Here is a 12,935-nt window from a genome sequence, read left to right on the forward strand (position 1 = left end):
GACGAAGGAGCGGAGGCCCCGAGAGCACGGGGGAGAGTTGAAAGCGGAGATGGAGGATAGTTTCAGAGGGTTTCCTCAGGCGCCTCACAGAATTCCCCCGTCTATCCAGGCTGGGTGGAGTGGGAGGGGCAGTGGCAGTGCTGGCCGTCCCCTGCCCGGAGCGGTTGGGTGGCGCCTCAGCGGGGGAGCTTGGAGGCGGGGAAGGGTGTCCCCCTCCGCGCCGTTAAAATGAAACTAGTGACTGGAGTCCAGAGCAGAGCGTGAGGGCAGCGGGCGCTGGCGGGCCTCCTGGCAGCCGGCGGGAGCCCCGGGCCGGACGGAGCTAACTGAACTCTCCAAGCAACGGGCCCCACGCCCGAGGCTGCAGCAGCTTGGGTCGGAGCCCGAACCAGCGGAGCCCGAGTCCGGCCCCTGAGGGGATCGCGCTCTGCAGACCAGTGGGGACCCCGAAACTTGAATGCACTCCCCAGCCCCCTTTTTATGCCTTCCTTTGTCACTTCTCCACCTTGCTCCCAGCGCGTCCTTTTTCTTTTTTTTTCCTTCTTTTCTTTCGTCTTCATTTACCGAAGGACACAAAAGTGGCTTCTTCCGCGGGAAGATTTGGAGGCGGTGGGAGCTCTCCTCTTGGAAGAGCGACTGTGTAGAAGGGATTTTTGGGGCAGCCGCTTGTGAACACCGTTGCCTTCCGGCCCCCCTCCGCCCAGCCTCTTTGCACCTCCCGGGGAGCAGAGCCCGTCGATTGAAAGTTCGGGGGCATTTTGCTGGGTTCGGCAGAGGAGAGAGGTGGAGGACCTCGTCCTCGTACCGGTAGTTGCCTGGACTTAATACCGGCCATTGGAAACCCTGAAGTACATTTCCGGGTGGGACTTTTACAAATATATATATATATATATTTTGAAGTATCAGATTAAAAAAAAATATATGCTTTCTATATATTTCTTGACGACCTGCTCCTGACAGCGCGATGTACAATACGGTGTGGAGTATGGACCGCGATGACGCAGACTGGAGGGAGGTGATGATGCCCTATTCGACAGAACTGATATTTTATATTGAAATGGATCCTCCAGGTACTTGGGAGAAACAAAGAATTTTGTGATGGGTCTGATGTGTGTTTCACAAGATCTCGGTGGTGTGTGCAGGGCAGGATGATTGCTGGGTTCGCTAGCTTTGGGATGCGGGGCAGGTTTTGCAGTTTGAGCTGCAGTAAAACTGCTGCTGGTTTGCACGGTCAAAGTTTGCAGTTAGGACCCTGATCCTATTGTCCTGCGAGGGTGGGGGTGGGGGTCGGAGTGGGGGTGGGAGGGGAGACCGGCCTTTTTTGTTTTGTTTTTTTAATTGTTCTTTTATTTTTTTTTTACTTTTTTTGCCTTTGCGTGTCGTTCTGGTTTTTGTCCCCCCCCCCGCCCCCCCCCCCCGCTCCCCCCGCTCCCCCCGCCTCCTTCTTTTACAATTAAAGATTCTTCTACTTGCAAAGGATGCATTATATCCCAGTCTTGAAGCCAGTCTTTCTCCTTTTGGGGGAATTCTTTAAAGCTTGTCATTTCTTACGTTTGTCTCATTTGGTTCCTTGTTTTACCTTCGTTAACTTCTGAAACTGGCTTGCCAGTGTGATTATTCATTTTAAGACCCCTCCCCCCTTTTCTCTTAAAGAAACCATTCAATGCTGGTTAGTGATTTTCAGGGATTGGGCGTTTTTTATTCAGTCATGGCCTTAGTCTGAGGTTTTTCTTCTTTGGATATAGTCGCTCAGAGAGATCTACGTGCAACATCTTATTACTCTTTAATTTGTGGTGATTTAACTTAATTTATGGGATAGGGTTTGATGTAACCTCAATTCTTACATTAAAAAAGGAAGAACCTTTCTTGTGTGAATATATGTGATGTGTACATATATGTGATAGGTTCGGAGACATATAAAGTATACATATACTGTATTTCTACTTTAGAGCTTTGTCTGAGACCCTTACAGACATCTTGTGTATCAGGTAGGAAAGGAAAAGGAAGGGAAAATGGGAAAAGTTGGGTAATTTTTTTTCTTTAAAATCTACCCCATTTTATAATTATTAGCTGTCAGATTTTCAAACCGGGTTTGCAATTATGGACAGTGCTTTATGTAATGATTTTGAATAAGTAGAGGGCCTTTGTGACTCCCAGTTTTTGTTGAGCATGAATTCGTGATGTCTTTTAGAAATGTGTTATAGTTATACCTACAGAATAATTTGTGTCATTGGAGAACCTCAATTATTATAAGCCTATGTATTTTTGGAAACGTATGAAAGGATTTCCGACCATGCCAGTGTAATGAAGTATAACTGCCTTATAGAATGTATGCAGAAATTATTTCCTGTGTCCTTGTGAACAGTGAACTATCCTCTTTGTTTTTCCTCCCAATTAGTCACAGAGTGTTAAATTATGCTATATTAAAAATTTACTAATATTGAATTAACCTTTTTCACTCTTAATGATCGCTTGGAATTTTTTCCTTTTCCCTTCCATTTGGAGCCTTCATTATTTGCTTTTATAATTGTGACTGCAATCCAGATGCAGCCTTTCAGTGTTCCATAAAGTTTGTAAGATTTGCCACCCATCTATTGTGTGTATTTCCCCCTTTGTTCCCCCCTAATGATAACGCATCATTTCTGTTAGATGCATTTGTCATTCATCTGAATGGAAATTAAGTACATCATTGGTTCCTCTCTTGTAAAAAGTAAGATTACTAATTTTAGGTTTCTGTTATTATAAGAATTATATATTCAAACTGCCTTAGAATCATACTGTGTCTTGTCTTACAGGCATACAAAGGGATTTTGTTGGGTGGAGAAGTGAGTGGGGAGGAGGGGAGAAAATGAAGAAGGCACTAATGTTTGAAAAATATGGGCCTAGTAGAAGAATATTGGCCAAGTTTAGTTGAGTTGTCAAAAAAATGATTTTAAGAATAGTTGGACTATTATAATTATGTAGTGATGTGGGTCTTATGGGGTTATATAGAAAATTCTGATCCAAACTTTGTGTATTCCATGGCAGTAAACTTTGGAGTTATATGCATATGTTGTTCTTTATTACTTTTTTTGTTCTGATCAAGACAAATTTCTTAATGTAGAATATTGTTAGTTATTTCTAACAGCTTTTTAAAAAGGAAGCACACTTGAATATGCTGAATTGCCTATGAAGTGAATGGTTTTTACTGGAAGTAATGTGAACATCAACCTTGTTTTGTGTAATAAATTAAATTTTGAAACGTTTAAACTAAGTAAATTATTAGTGAAGAGGTTGTAGCATGTCCTGTATCTGACTTTTTCCTAGCTCCTCACCCAGATCAAGCTCTTATTATTTCCTGCCTGGATTGGTGTGATAGTGTACTAATTGTTGTCCCCTGTTTCTATTCTGTCCAGTCCACAGTATCATTAAAGTATCATCTGATAATTTACCTTCCAATGGTAAATCTTCCAATGACTTTAAAAAGTTACCAAAGGGCTTCCTTTTGCCTAATGACTAAAGCTCCAGATTGCTTATCCTGTCATAGAAGTCCCTCTATTTTTGCTTCCAACCTAATTTTCCTCTCTATTCTCCTACTGGAGTCCATCATAAGTTCTATGGAAGCTATTTTGTATTTGCTGTTCTTGAATGTATGTTTTTTTTCCTTTTTCTGGGATGCCTTTCATTCCCAATGGTTACTGGTTGAAATTTTATAAATGCTTGGGGCCCAGGTTAGATGCCTTCTTTACCAGGATGTATATTCCCTGACCCCTTCTGTTAGAAGACATCACTCTGTTCTAGCCCTTTTCATGTCCAAAGCTTGTAGATAGTGGTCTATTAGCTAGTACTTTAGTTTTGACATTGTTACTGTTTTTATTTTGGGAAGATGTAATCAATGATTTCTTTTTTAAATTAGTGGATACAATTTTTTTTAAGGTTGTCTGTGGACCTTTTTTGTTCTGATCAAGACAAATTTCTGAAATTATCTTTAGGGAAGCAACATCTCTTCAGTAGTAATTAGAAAATTAAATGCTTTAATTGTTTGGCAAAGCATAAATATAGAAAGGGCTATAAAGTGGTTCTCAATTTTTTTGGTCTCAGTACTTAAAAAAATTTTTTTAAATTGATTTCAGAGAGGAAGGGAGAGGGAGAGAGAGATAGAAACATCAATGATGAGAGAGAATCATTGATCGGATGCCTCCTGCACACCCCTTACTGGGGATCGAGCCTGCAACCCAGGCATGTGCCCTTGACTAGAATCGAACCCGGGACCCTTCAGTCCACAGGCTGATGCTCTACTGAGCCAAACCGGCTACTTGTTTTATACTCTTAAAAATTATTGAGAGCAATAAAGATATATTAAAAAAATTATTGAGGATCCCAAAGACCTTCTATTTGAGTTATATCTATTGAAATTTACTGAATTAGAATAAAAATGAGGAATTAAAAATATTTAATTCATTCATAAATAGTAAAGTATTACATGTTAACATGTAACATAACTTTTTCAATAAAAAACTATATTTTCTTTAAAAAAAATATTTTTATTGATTTTAGAGAGAAAGGGAGAGGGAGAGAGAGGAGCATCAATGATGAGAGAGAGTCATTGATCGGTTGCCTCCTGCATGTCCCCTGCTGGGGATCCAGGTCCCAACCCAAGCATGTGCCCTGACCAGGAATCTAACTGTGATCTCCTGGTTCATAGGTCGATGCTTAACTGTTGAGCCACGCTGGCCAGGCAAAAACTATATTTTCGAAAAAAGTGATGAGTGGCATTGTTTTATTTTTTTTTACAAGTAACTTTAATGTCTGGCATAATAGAAGACATCAAAATTTCCACGTCTGCTCCTGGGTCTGTTAAGATATCACAGTTCATAGCCTCTGGAAAGCTCCACTGTACAGTTGTGAAAGAATAAGAGTGCAAAAGACAAATCATGACTTAGTAATACTATGAAAGTATTTTTGACCTCTTGGACCCTCTGAAAGGGTTTAGAACTACTAGTCCAGAAGTTACCTGACTACACAATTTGATGGCCAACCTAGTAAAGTGTCTTCTGACTTTTTTGAAATCAGATGAAAAGATTGTTTCAGGAAATTAACTTACTCTAGCATACTTGGTATTTTCATCGTAGTAAAATTTAGATTAACATTCTGGTACACTGGTCCTGTGGTTGGGGAAAAGATCTGTGGAGAAACACATTGAAGAAATAGGTCACCTGCCACCCTATGGTCCTTATTGTTAACAGGTTGGGCATTCTATTTCTGTGGTTGAATTATTCTTTATAACTCTGAACATTGGATAGGTTTCATCTTATATAAATGCTTCTCCTATGTGTGGTAAGATATTTCTTTTATAAGCTAGGTGTCAGTTTTATTTTATTTTATTTTTCTCAATCCTCACCCGAGGATATTTTTTTCTACTGATTTCTAGAGAGAGTGGAAGGGAGTAAGGAGGGGGTGAGAAAGAGAAAGATTGATTGGTTGCCTCCCTCATGCGCCCCTACGGGGTGGGGAACCTGCAACCCTTGACTGGGAATCAAACCCGATAAGCTTTGGTCTGAGGGCAGACACTCTAACCGCTAAGCAAACCAGCCAGGGCAGGTGTCAGTTGTTTTTTTTAAAAAATATATATTTTATTGATTTTTTACAGAGAGGAAGGGAGAAGGATAGAGAGTTAGAAACATCAATGAGAGAGAAACATCAGTGAGCTGCCTCCTGCACACCCCCTACTGGGGATGTGCCCGCAACCAAGGTACATGCCCTCGACCGAATCAAACCCGGGACCTTTCAGTCCGCAGGCTGACACTCTATCCACTGAGCCAAACCGGTTAGAGCAGGTGTCAGTTTTTAATGATATTGTAGTATGGACAAATCTAGTGTCCCCTTGGGAATTCGACCAGGAGAACAGGAGTTCGATCTCTTGCTATGACGTGCGCTGATCACCAGGAGGCAGTGCGGAACATGGCGGGTGTCCAGCGGCAGCTGTGAGGTGCTGAGGGAGCGAGGGAAGGAGGAGGCGGGGAGGCCAGGGGAACCAGGTGGTGGTGGTGTGCGGGTGGCAGGGGAGAGGGGAGTGGAGGTGGAGGGGAGGCCGAACCGTGCGGTGGTGGAACTATGCGGTGGTGGAACTGTGTGGTGGTGGGGTGTGGGCGGCGAGGGAAGGAGGAGGTGGGGAGGCGGGGAGGTGGGGAACCTGATCAGCCCTGATCGCTGGCCAGGCCTAGGGACCCTACTCATGCACGAATTTCGTGCACCGGGCCTCTAGTGTTAATATAATCAAATGATGTAAAAGCGATGCCATTTTGCATTTTATTGAGAAAGATTAGTGCTTTTGTTGAGTATATTACAGTTTATAGTATAACCAACTATGTTTCATGAAGGTATGGTGATTCTCCATTGCATAATGTTTTTAAAATTTATTTTCATTATTGTTTTTATGCTGAATGCCTTTATATTTTTCTTATAATGTAGAAGAGATTGGACATGTTTATGGTCACCATATTTAATGAGGTACGTAGAAAAATAATTATAAATATGTCTGTGATATCATAATTTTTATTGATATTAAAGGGGGATTCAGATTGAGTGTTAATAGAAAGAACACAAGCTTTGGAAACAGGTGATATGGATTTCAAATCCGGCTTTGCTTCTTACCCTGCCTAAGATTATATGGCTAGTACTTAGCCTCTCTGAGCATCTATTTTCTCTTTTGTAAAATTGAGCTAATACCTACCTTTCAGAATTGTTCTGGGGATTAGATGTACTATATCTAGCATGGTGTTTGGTACATGGTATGTACGCAATTCATTGTAGCTTATGTTTTTTTTAAAAAATATATTTCTTTAGAGAAAGGGAGAGGGGGAGAGAGAGAGAAACATCAATAATAAGAATCATTGATCGGCTGCCTCCAGCAGGTCCCCTACTGGGGATCGAGCCCGCAACCCAGGCATTTGCCCTTGGCCGGAATCGAACCTGGGACCCTTCAGTCCGCAGGCCAACACTCTATCCACTGAGCCAAACCAGCTAGGGCGTAGCTTGTGTTTTAAAAGCATATTGATATCATATAATTATTCCACATCTGTCTCTTTGGATACTTTTGTAGACAAATCTTTTGAGCTATCTAGTCTCATTCTTTTCTTTATCCCTGACATTTTTTTTTTTAATATTTTATTGATTTTTTACAGACAGGAAGGGAGAGAGATAGAGAGTTAGAAACATCGATGAGAGAGAAACATCGATCAGCTGCCTCCTGCACATCTCCTACTGGGGATGTGCCCGCAACCCAGATACATGCCCTTGACCGGAATCGAACCTGGGACCTTTCAGTCTGCAGGCCGATGTTCTATCCACTGAGCCAAACCGGTTTCGGCATATCCCTGACATTTAAACTGCGACCATTTTGCTTTTAGAAGAGTTTTTTGGGGCCTTTTCTAGTTATAACATCTCACGAATCTATGGAAATGTCATTCCAAGTCATCCTTTCTTTTTAGTTTCTGATGCCCTTGCCCAGTTCCGCAGCACCAGATCCATAGCACCTCACATTTGAAATAATTTGTAATGATGGTAATAGCTGCTAACACTTGTTGAATATTTTTATAGACCAAGCAGTATAGTAAATGCTTTTATATGTACTATTTCTTTTAGCCACATAACAACCTTATGAAGTAGGCATTATTACTATCCTACTTTACAGACAGGAAACAGACTTAGATATGTTTAGTAACTTATTCAATGCTTCACAGCTAGCAAGTAGCAGAGCAGGTCTTTCTGACTGCTAATGCCCAGGTTCTTAACCAGTACCTCCTATCTGGTTGCTCTGTTTCTAATTTCTTTTTCCCCTCCCTCGTAAGTTTATCCTGAATTCTTCAGTCAGATTAATTATACTGAAATGTTATTTTCATTGTCTTACCACTCTCTTAGAAATAATCAGCAGCTCTCTATTTTTTATACATCTTTTAAGAGATCGTCTTCTTTTTATTTATTTATTTATTTATTTATTTTTAAAAAAAAATATATTTTATTGATTTTTTACAGAGAGGAAGGGAGAGAGATAGAGAGTTAGAAACATCGATGGGAGAGTAACATCGATCAGCTGCCTCCTGCACACCTCCTACTGGGGATGTGCCCGCAACCCAGGTACATGCCCTTGACCGGAATCGAACCCGGGACCTTTCAGTCCGCAGGCCGACGCTCTATCCACTGAGCCAAACCGGTTCTGGCGAGATCGTCTTCTTTTTAAAAAAAATATATTTTATTGATTTTTTACAGACAGGAAGGGAGAGGGATAGAGAGTTAGAAACATCAATGAGAGAGAAACATCAATCAGCTGCCTCCTGCACACCCCCTACTGGGGATGTGCCTGCAACCAAGGTACATGCCCTTGACCAGAATCGAACCTGGGACCCTTCAGTCCGCAGGCCGATGCTTTATCCACTGAGCCAAACTGGTCAGGGCAAGAGATCATATTCTTAAACTTGGCATATGTGACCTTTAGTAATATGGCACCAACTTACATTTCCAACTTAATTACTTATCCTCTCTTCTCATTTCTCTTGTAGCCCAACTCCTTGCTATCCTCTGAATATACCTTGCTTAGTCACAACTCCAACCTTTTGCTTATGCTGCTGCTTATATTTAGACCAGTGGCCTGGTGCATGAATTCGTGCACATCGAAAAGGAAATTATTTAGAAGAAATATTTTAATATAGCTATTCACCCTTTCTCTATAATAGAAGTGTCAACCAAACTCACGATTGACAATGACAGATAGAAACACACATGTGCGATTGGTGCCAGTGAGAGCTTTATATGTATTGCGCATGCACGAGGAAACTTAGCCTTTTATACATATAGAATGAACTTGCTTAATTAGACCTGCTTTCTGATGTAGCTAAACTTTTTCCAGCCTAGTGAAGCATCCCAACTTCTCTTTCAGGTAATTGTTAGCAACACAGCAGTAAATATCAACACGAAGCAGATTATTATTGTAGATCACGCAGGGAGAACAAAGGGTAAAATATCTAACTGCAGCAGTGTTTGACTATATTCTGCACAGTGAGAAAACCTGAAGTCATTTTCAGGGTCCACCATTTTTTTACTTCTTTTCAGTCGGGTCAAGTCTCTAAGCTTTCTAAATCTCTATTTTCCGGCTAATGAAAAGAAAAGAGGATTCCACCAAGTCTTCTATCTACCTACTCCAGGACTTCTGTGAGGATCAAATGAGATGAGGCACATGAAAACGCTTCATAGACATTTGGTTAAAGTGTAAAATGTTTCCGCCTGTGTTCCTGGACTGAAGAAACTGCAGGGAGGCTAGTCGCTAGGGAGAGGAAGCTGGGCGTTGCTACGTGATGTCATTACCTGGAGCCCACGGCTACCATTTCCAGGCTAGGCTGGAGGCTGCATTTTGTGTCATGGGGTCTTGGCAGCAGTGGCTGTGATTTGGTGGGATGTCGCTCAGGGGTGGTGGTGGGGCCTGTATCCCACTTGGGAGAAGCTGAGTGTTAGTTTGTCAGCGCCAGGTCCATGGTGCTGGCCAGTGTGTGTCATGGCAGCTCCTGCATTGAGCGTCTGCCCCCTGGTGGTCAGTGCGCGTCATAGTGACCGGTTGGACGGTAGGAGGGACACTTAGCATATTAGCCTTTATATATATAGATACTATACTGTACTATAATTTACTTTCAAAAGTAACTTTGAAAAAGAAATTATCTTAAAGTTCTTAGTTTCCATGGTGGGCTATGAAGGGGAGAAGAAATTAAAGCGAAGGAAGCCATGGCATGCATACATGTTTCATTTTACTTTATGTGTTATAGTTGTTAGTATTTTATTTTTTAATTTATTTATTTATTTTTTTTATATATTTTATTGATTTTCCACAGAGAGGAAGGGAGAGAGATAGAGAGCCAGAAACATCGATGAGAGAGGAACATCGATCAGCCGCCTCCTGCACACCTCCCACTGGGGATGTGCCCGCAACCCAGGTACATGCCCTTGACCAGAATCGAACCTGGGACCTTTCAGTCCGCAAGCCGTCGCTCTATCCACTGAGCCAAACCGGTCTCGGCTATTTTTTAATTTTTTAAATGTATAAACGTGTTTTTTTGTGAGTTTTTAAAAATATTTTTATTGATTTCAGAGAGGGAGAGGGAGAGGGAGAGGGAGATAGAGATAGAAACATCAATGATGAGAATCATTGATCAGCTGCCTCCTGCGTGCCCTCTGCTGGGGATCGAGTCTGCAACCCTGGGCAAGTGCCTTTGATCAGAATCGAACCCAGGACCCTTTAGTCCACAGGCCGACACTCTTATCTACTGAGCCAAACCAGCTAGGGCAAAGTTGTTGGTATTTTAGAGTAATTAAATTATGATTATGTGTTTTTGCTTAATAGTGTAATGCTTAAGTGCTTGAGGATAGACAATACTATAAAATAGGGAAGTGTTGCTCACTGTTAGACTCAGGTTACTTGGATTTGCAAGTTAGCCCTGTATACTTCTAGCTTTGACCTTGGACAGTTTCCTCATCTGTGTAGCAGGGGGAAGAATATTAATCCCATCGTAGGGTTATTGTGAAAATTATGAGTTAGTACGTGTAAGATACTTAGAGCAGGTATCTGTTGTTACTATTATTTTCATTACTATTAAGCTAGGATGCTTTGTGACATATCTCTAGTCTTCCATTCAGAGTAAGAACCAGCCTAAAATTTAAATTAAATTGAAAAGCAATTTAAATCTTTATTCCAGCCTTCAAAAATGCTAAAGGGTATTAACATTCATCCCATATTGCAATACTACTTAAAATCTGATTTATCCATTTTTTTGTTTTGTTTTGTTAATCCTCACCTGAGGATATTTTTCCATTGATTTTTATTTTTTATTTATTTATTTTTAAAAAATATATTTTATTGATTTTTCAGAGAGGAAGGGAGAGGGACAGAGAGTTAGAAACATCGATGAGAGAGAAACATCGATCAGCTGCCTCCTGCACACTCCCCGCTGGAGATGTGCCCACAACCAAGGTACATGCCCCTGACCGGAATCAAACCCAGGACCCTTCAGTCCGAAGGCTGACACTCTATCCACTGAGCCAAACCGGTCAGGGCTCCATTGATTTTTAGAGAGAGTGGAAGGGTGGGGGAGAAAGACAGAGAGAGAGAAACATCGATGTGAGAGAGACACATCAATTGATTGCCTCCCACACTAGCCCCAGCCAGGGCCCTGCATCGAGCCTGCAACTGAGGTATATGCCCTGGACCAGACTTGAACCCGACACCCTTCAGTCAACAGACTGACACTCTATCCACTGAGCCAGACAGGCTAGGGCTGATTTCTCCATTTTTGATCAGTATCTTTGCATGGTTAAATCCAAAATTATATCTCTCACAAACTCTCTCACAATAACCTATACAGTTTCATTCTTTGTTTCTTTCCTTTCTTTTCAAACTTACTAGTTTCTCTTCCAGGAGTACCCGTTTCCCTTTCAGTGGTTCTCAACCTTCCTAATGCCGCGACCCTTTAATACAGTTCCTCATGTTGTGGTGACCCCCAACCATAAAATTATTTTCATTGCTACTTCATAACTGTAATTTTGCTACTGTTATGAACCGTAATGTAAATATCTGATATGCAGGATGTATTTTCAGGGGTCGCAACTCACAGGTTGAGAACCGCTGCTTTAGATGCTCTCCTTTGCTGGTTTAATTACTCTGATCTGTATGATAAGGACCAGGAAAAAAAGGGAGTAAAGAAAATAAGCTGAGAATACTCATATAGCAGCATTTTTTATTTTGTCATACTTAGCTGCCATAGAGGGTATAACATGTTTTGACTTTTAGAAACAAGTCTGCTTAGTTTTAAAAGGGCAGTCAGGTGGTTCAGACCCTGTTTGCAGGACATTAGTTCAGGACTTTGGGTTTAATCTTTCTCCTAGTAGTCATGAACTATAAGAGCAGCTATCATATCTATGTGACTGAGACTACCTGGGCCTCTCCTTTGATTCCTAGGGATCAACCATGAGCATTTAGAGTAGAGTTGCTAGATAGAATACATGTAATATGTCGCATACAACATTTGGGACATATTTATACTAAAAAATTATTTGTTTATCTGATATTCAAATTTAACTGAATATGCCAACCCTAATTTAGAGAGATGCTAGTCAGTTGACTAAACAATATTTTTTAGTATTCCCTATGGTGACAGCCTGGGTAAATGCAGAATTGTTGAAGTACCTTGGTATATTTTGGGAACTGTAAGTAATTCAGTTTTGTTGAAACATAATGTGTGTGATAGGAAGTGGTGGTACATGAGTCTGGAGAGATAGGTGAGGGCCAAATCATGAAAGGCCCTGAATGCTACACCTAAAGGCTGGATTTTATCCTGTGGATAGTTGGGAAGCCACTGACTGATTGGTTTCAAGTAGGGTAAAGATTTGTTGGTTCCAAAGTGAAAAGTAGATTGGAGGAGAAGAAGATTAAAGAAGGGAAACTGCTGGTTAGGAGGCTATTTCAATAGAGATGAAAAATGTTATAAAAGCCTAAGGTTAAAAAAAAATATGGGTGGGCGGAACCCATGCACAAAATTCAGGTGGACTCATGGAGATTTCCACTGTAATTTTAATTTTGTTTTAGCAACAGAGACAATGTATTAGCCAATCTTAACTACTGATCCATAGTTCGGCATTCATATGTACTTAATATTTATAACCAAAGGTTTTATTTTTGCTTAATCTTCTAATCATTTTTAAAAAAGTAAATGGAAATATAAAACCTCCCCCCCCTCCCTAAAAAAGCCCAAATTAAGGTAGTAGCAGTGAGAATGAATAGGAGAATTGTTTAAAAAGTAGAATTGATGGAACTTAGAGATGATCCTGAAAAAAATGAAGGAGAAAGAATCTAGAATAAGTTTTAGTTCTGGCTTGGGAGATGGTGGTATTATAAGCCAAGAGATGAAATTTAAGGA

At 40.9% G+C, this 12,935-nt stretch overlaps 1 protein-coding gene across 1 annotated transcript in view; it reads left to right on the plus strand.

The window, feature by feature from the left end:
* Nucleotides 1-244: 244 nt before the first annotated feature.
* PIK3R3 (phosphoinositide-3-kinase regulatory subunit 3) overlaps nt 245-12,935 on the plus strand; it is an 89,330-nt gene continuing 76,639 nt past the window's right edge. The window contains exon 1 of the mRNA XM_070404829.1: nt 245-1,070. Coding sequence (XP_070260930.1) covers nt 965-1,070 — 106 coding nt within the window. The 5' untranslated portion in view covers nt 245-964. The remainder of the gene's footprint in view (nt 1,071-12,935) is intronic.

Source organism: Myotis yumanensis, unplaced genomic scaffold (genome assembly GCF_028538775.1).
Source record: "Myotis yumanensis isolate MYYU_CA2020_CCGP unplaced genomic scaffold, mMyoYum1.0.hap1 SCAF_2, whole genome shotgun sequence".
Lineage (NCBI taxonomy): Eukaryota > Metazoa > Chordata > Mammalia > Chiroptera > Vespertilionidae > Myotis > Myotis yumanensis.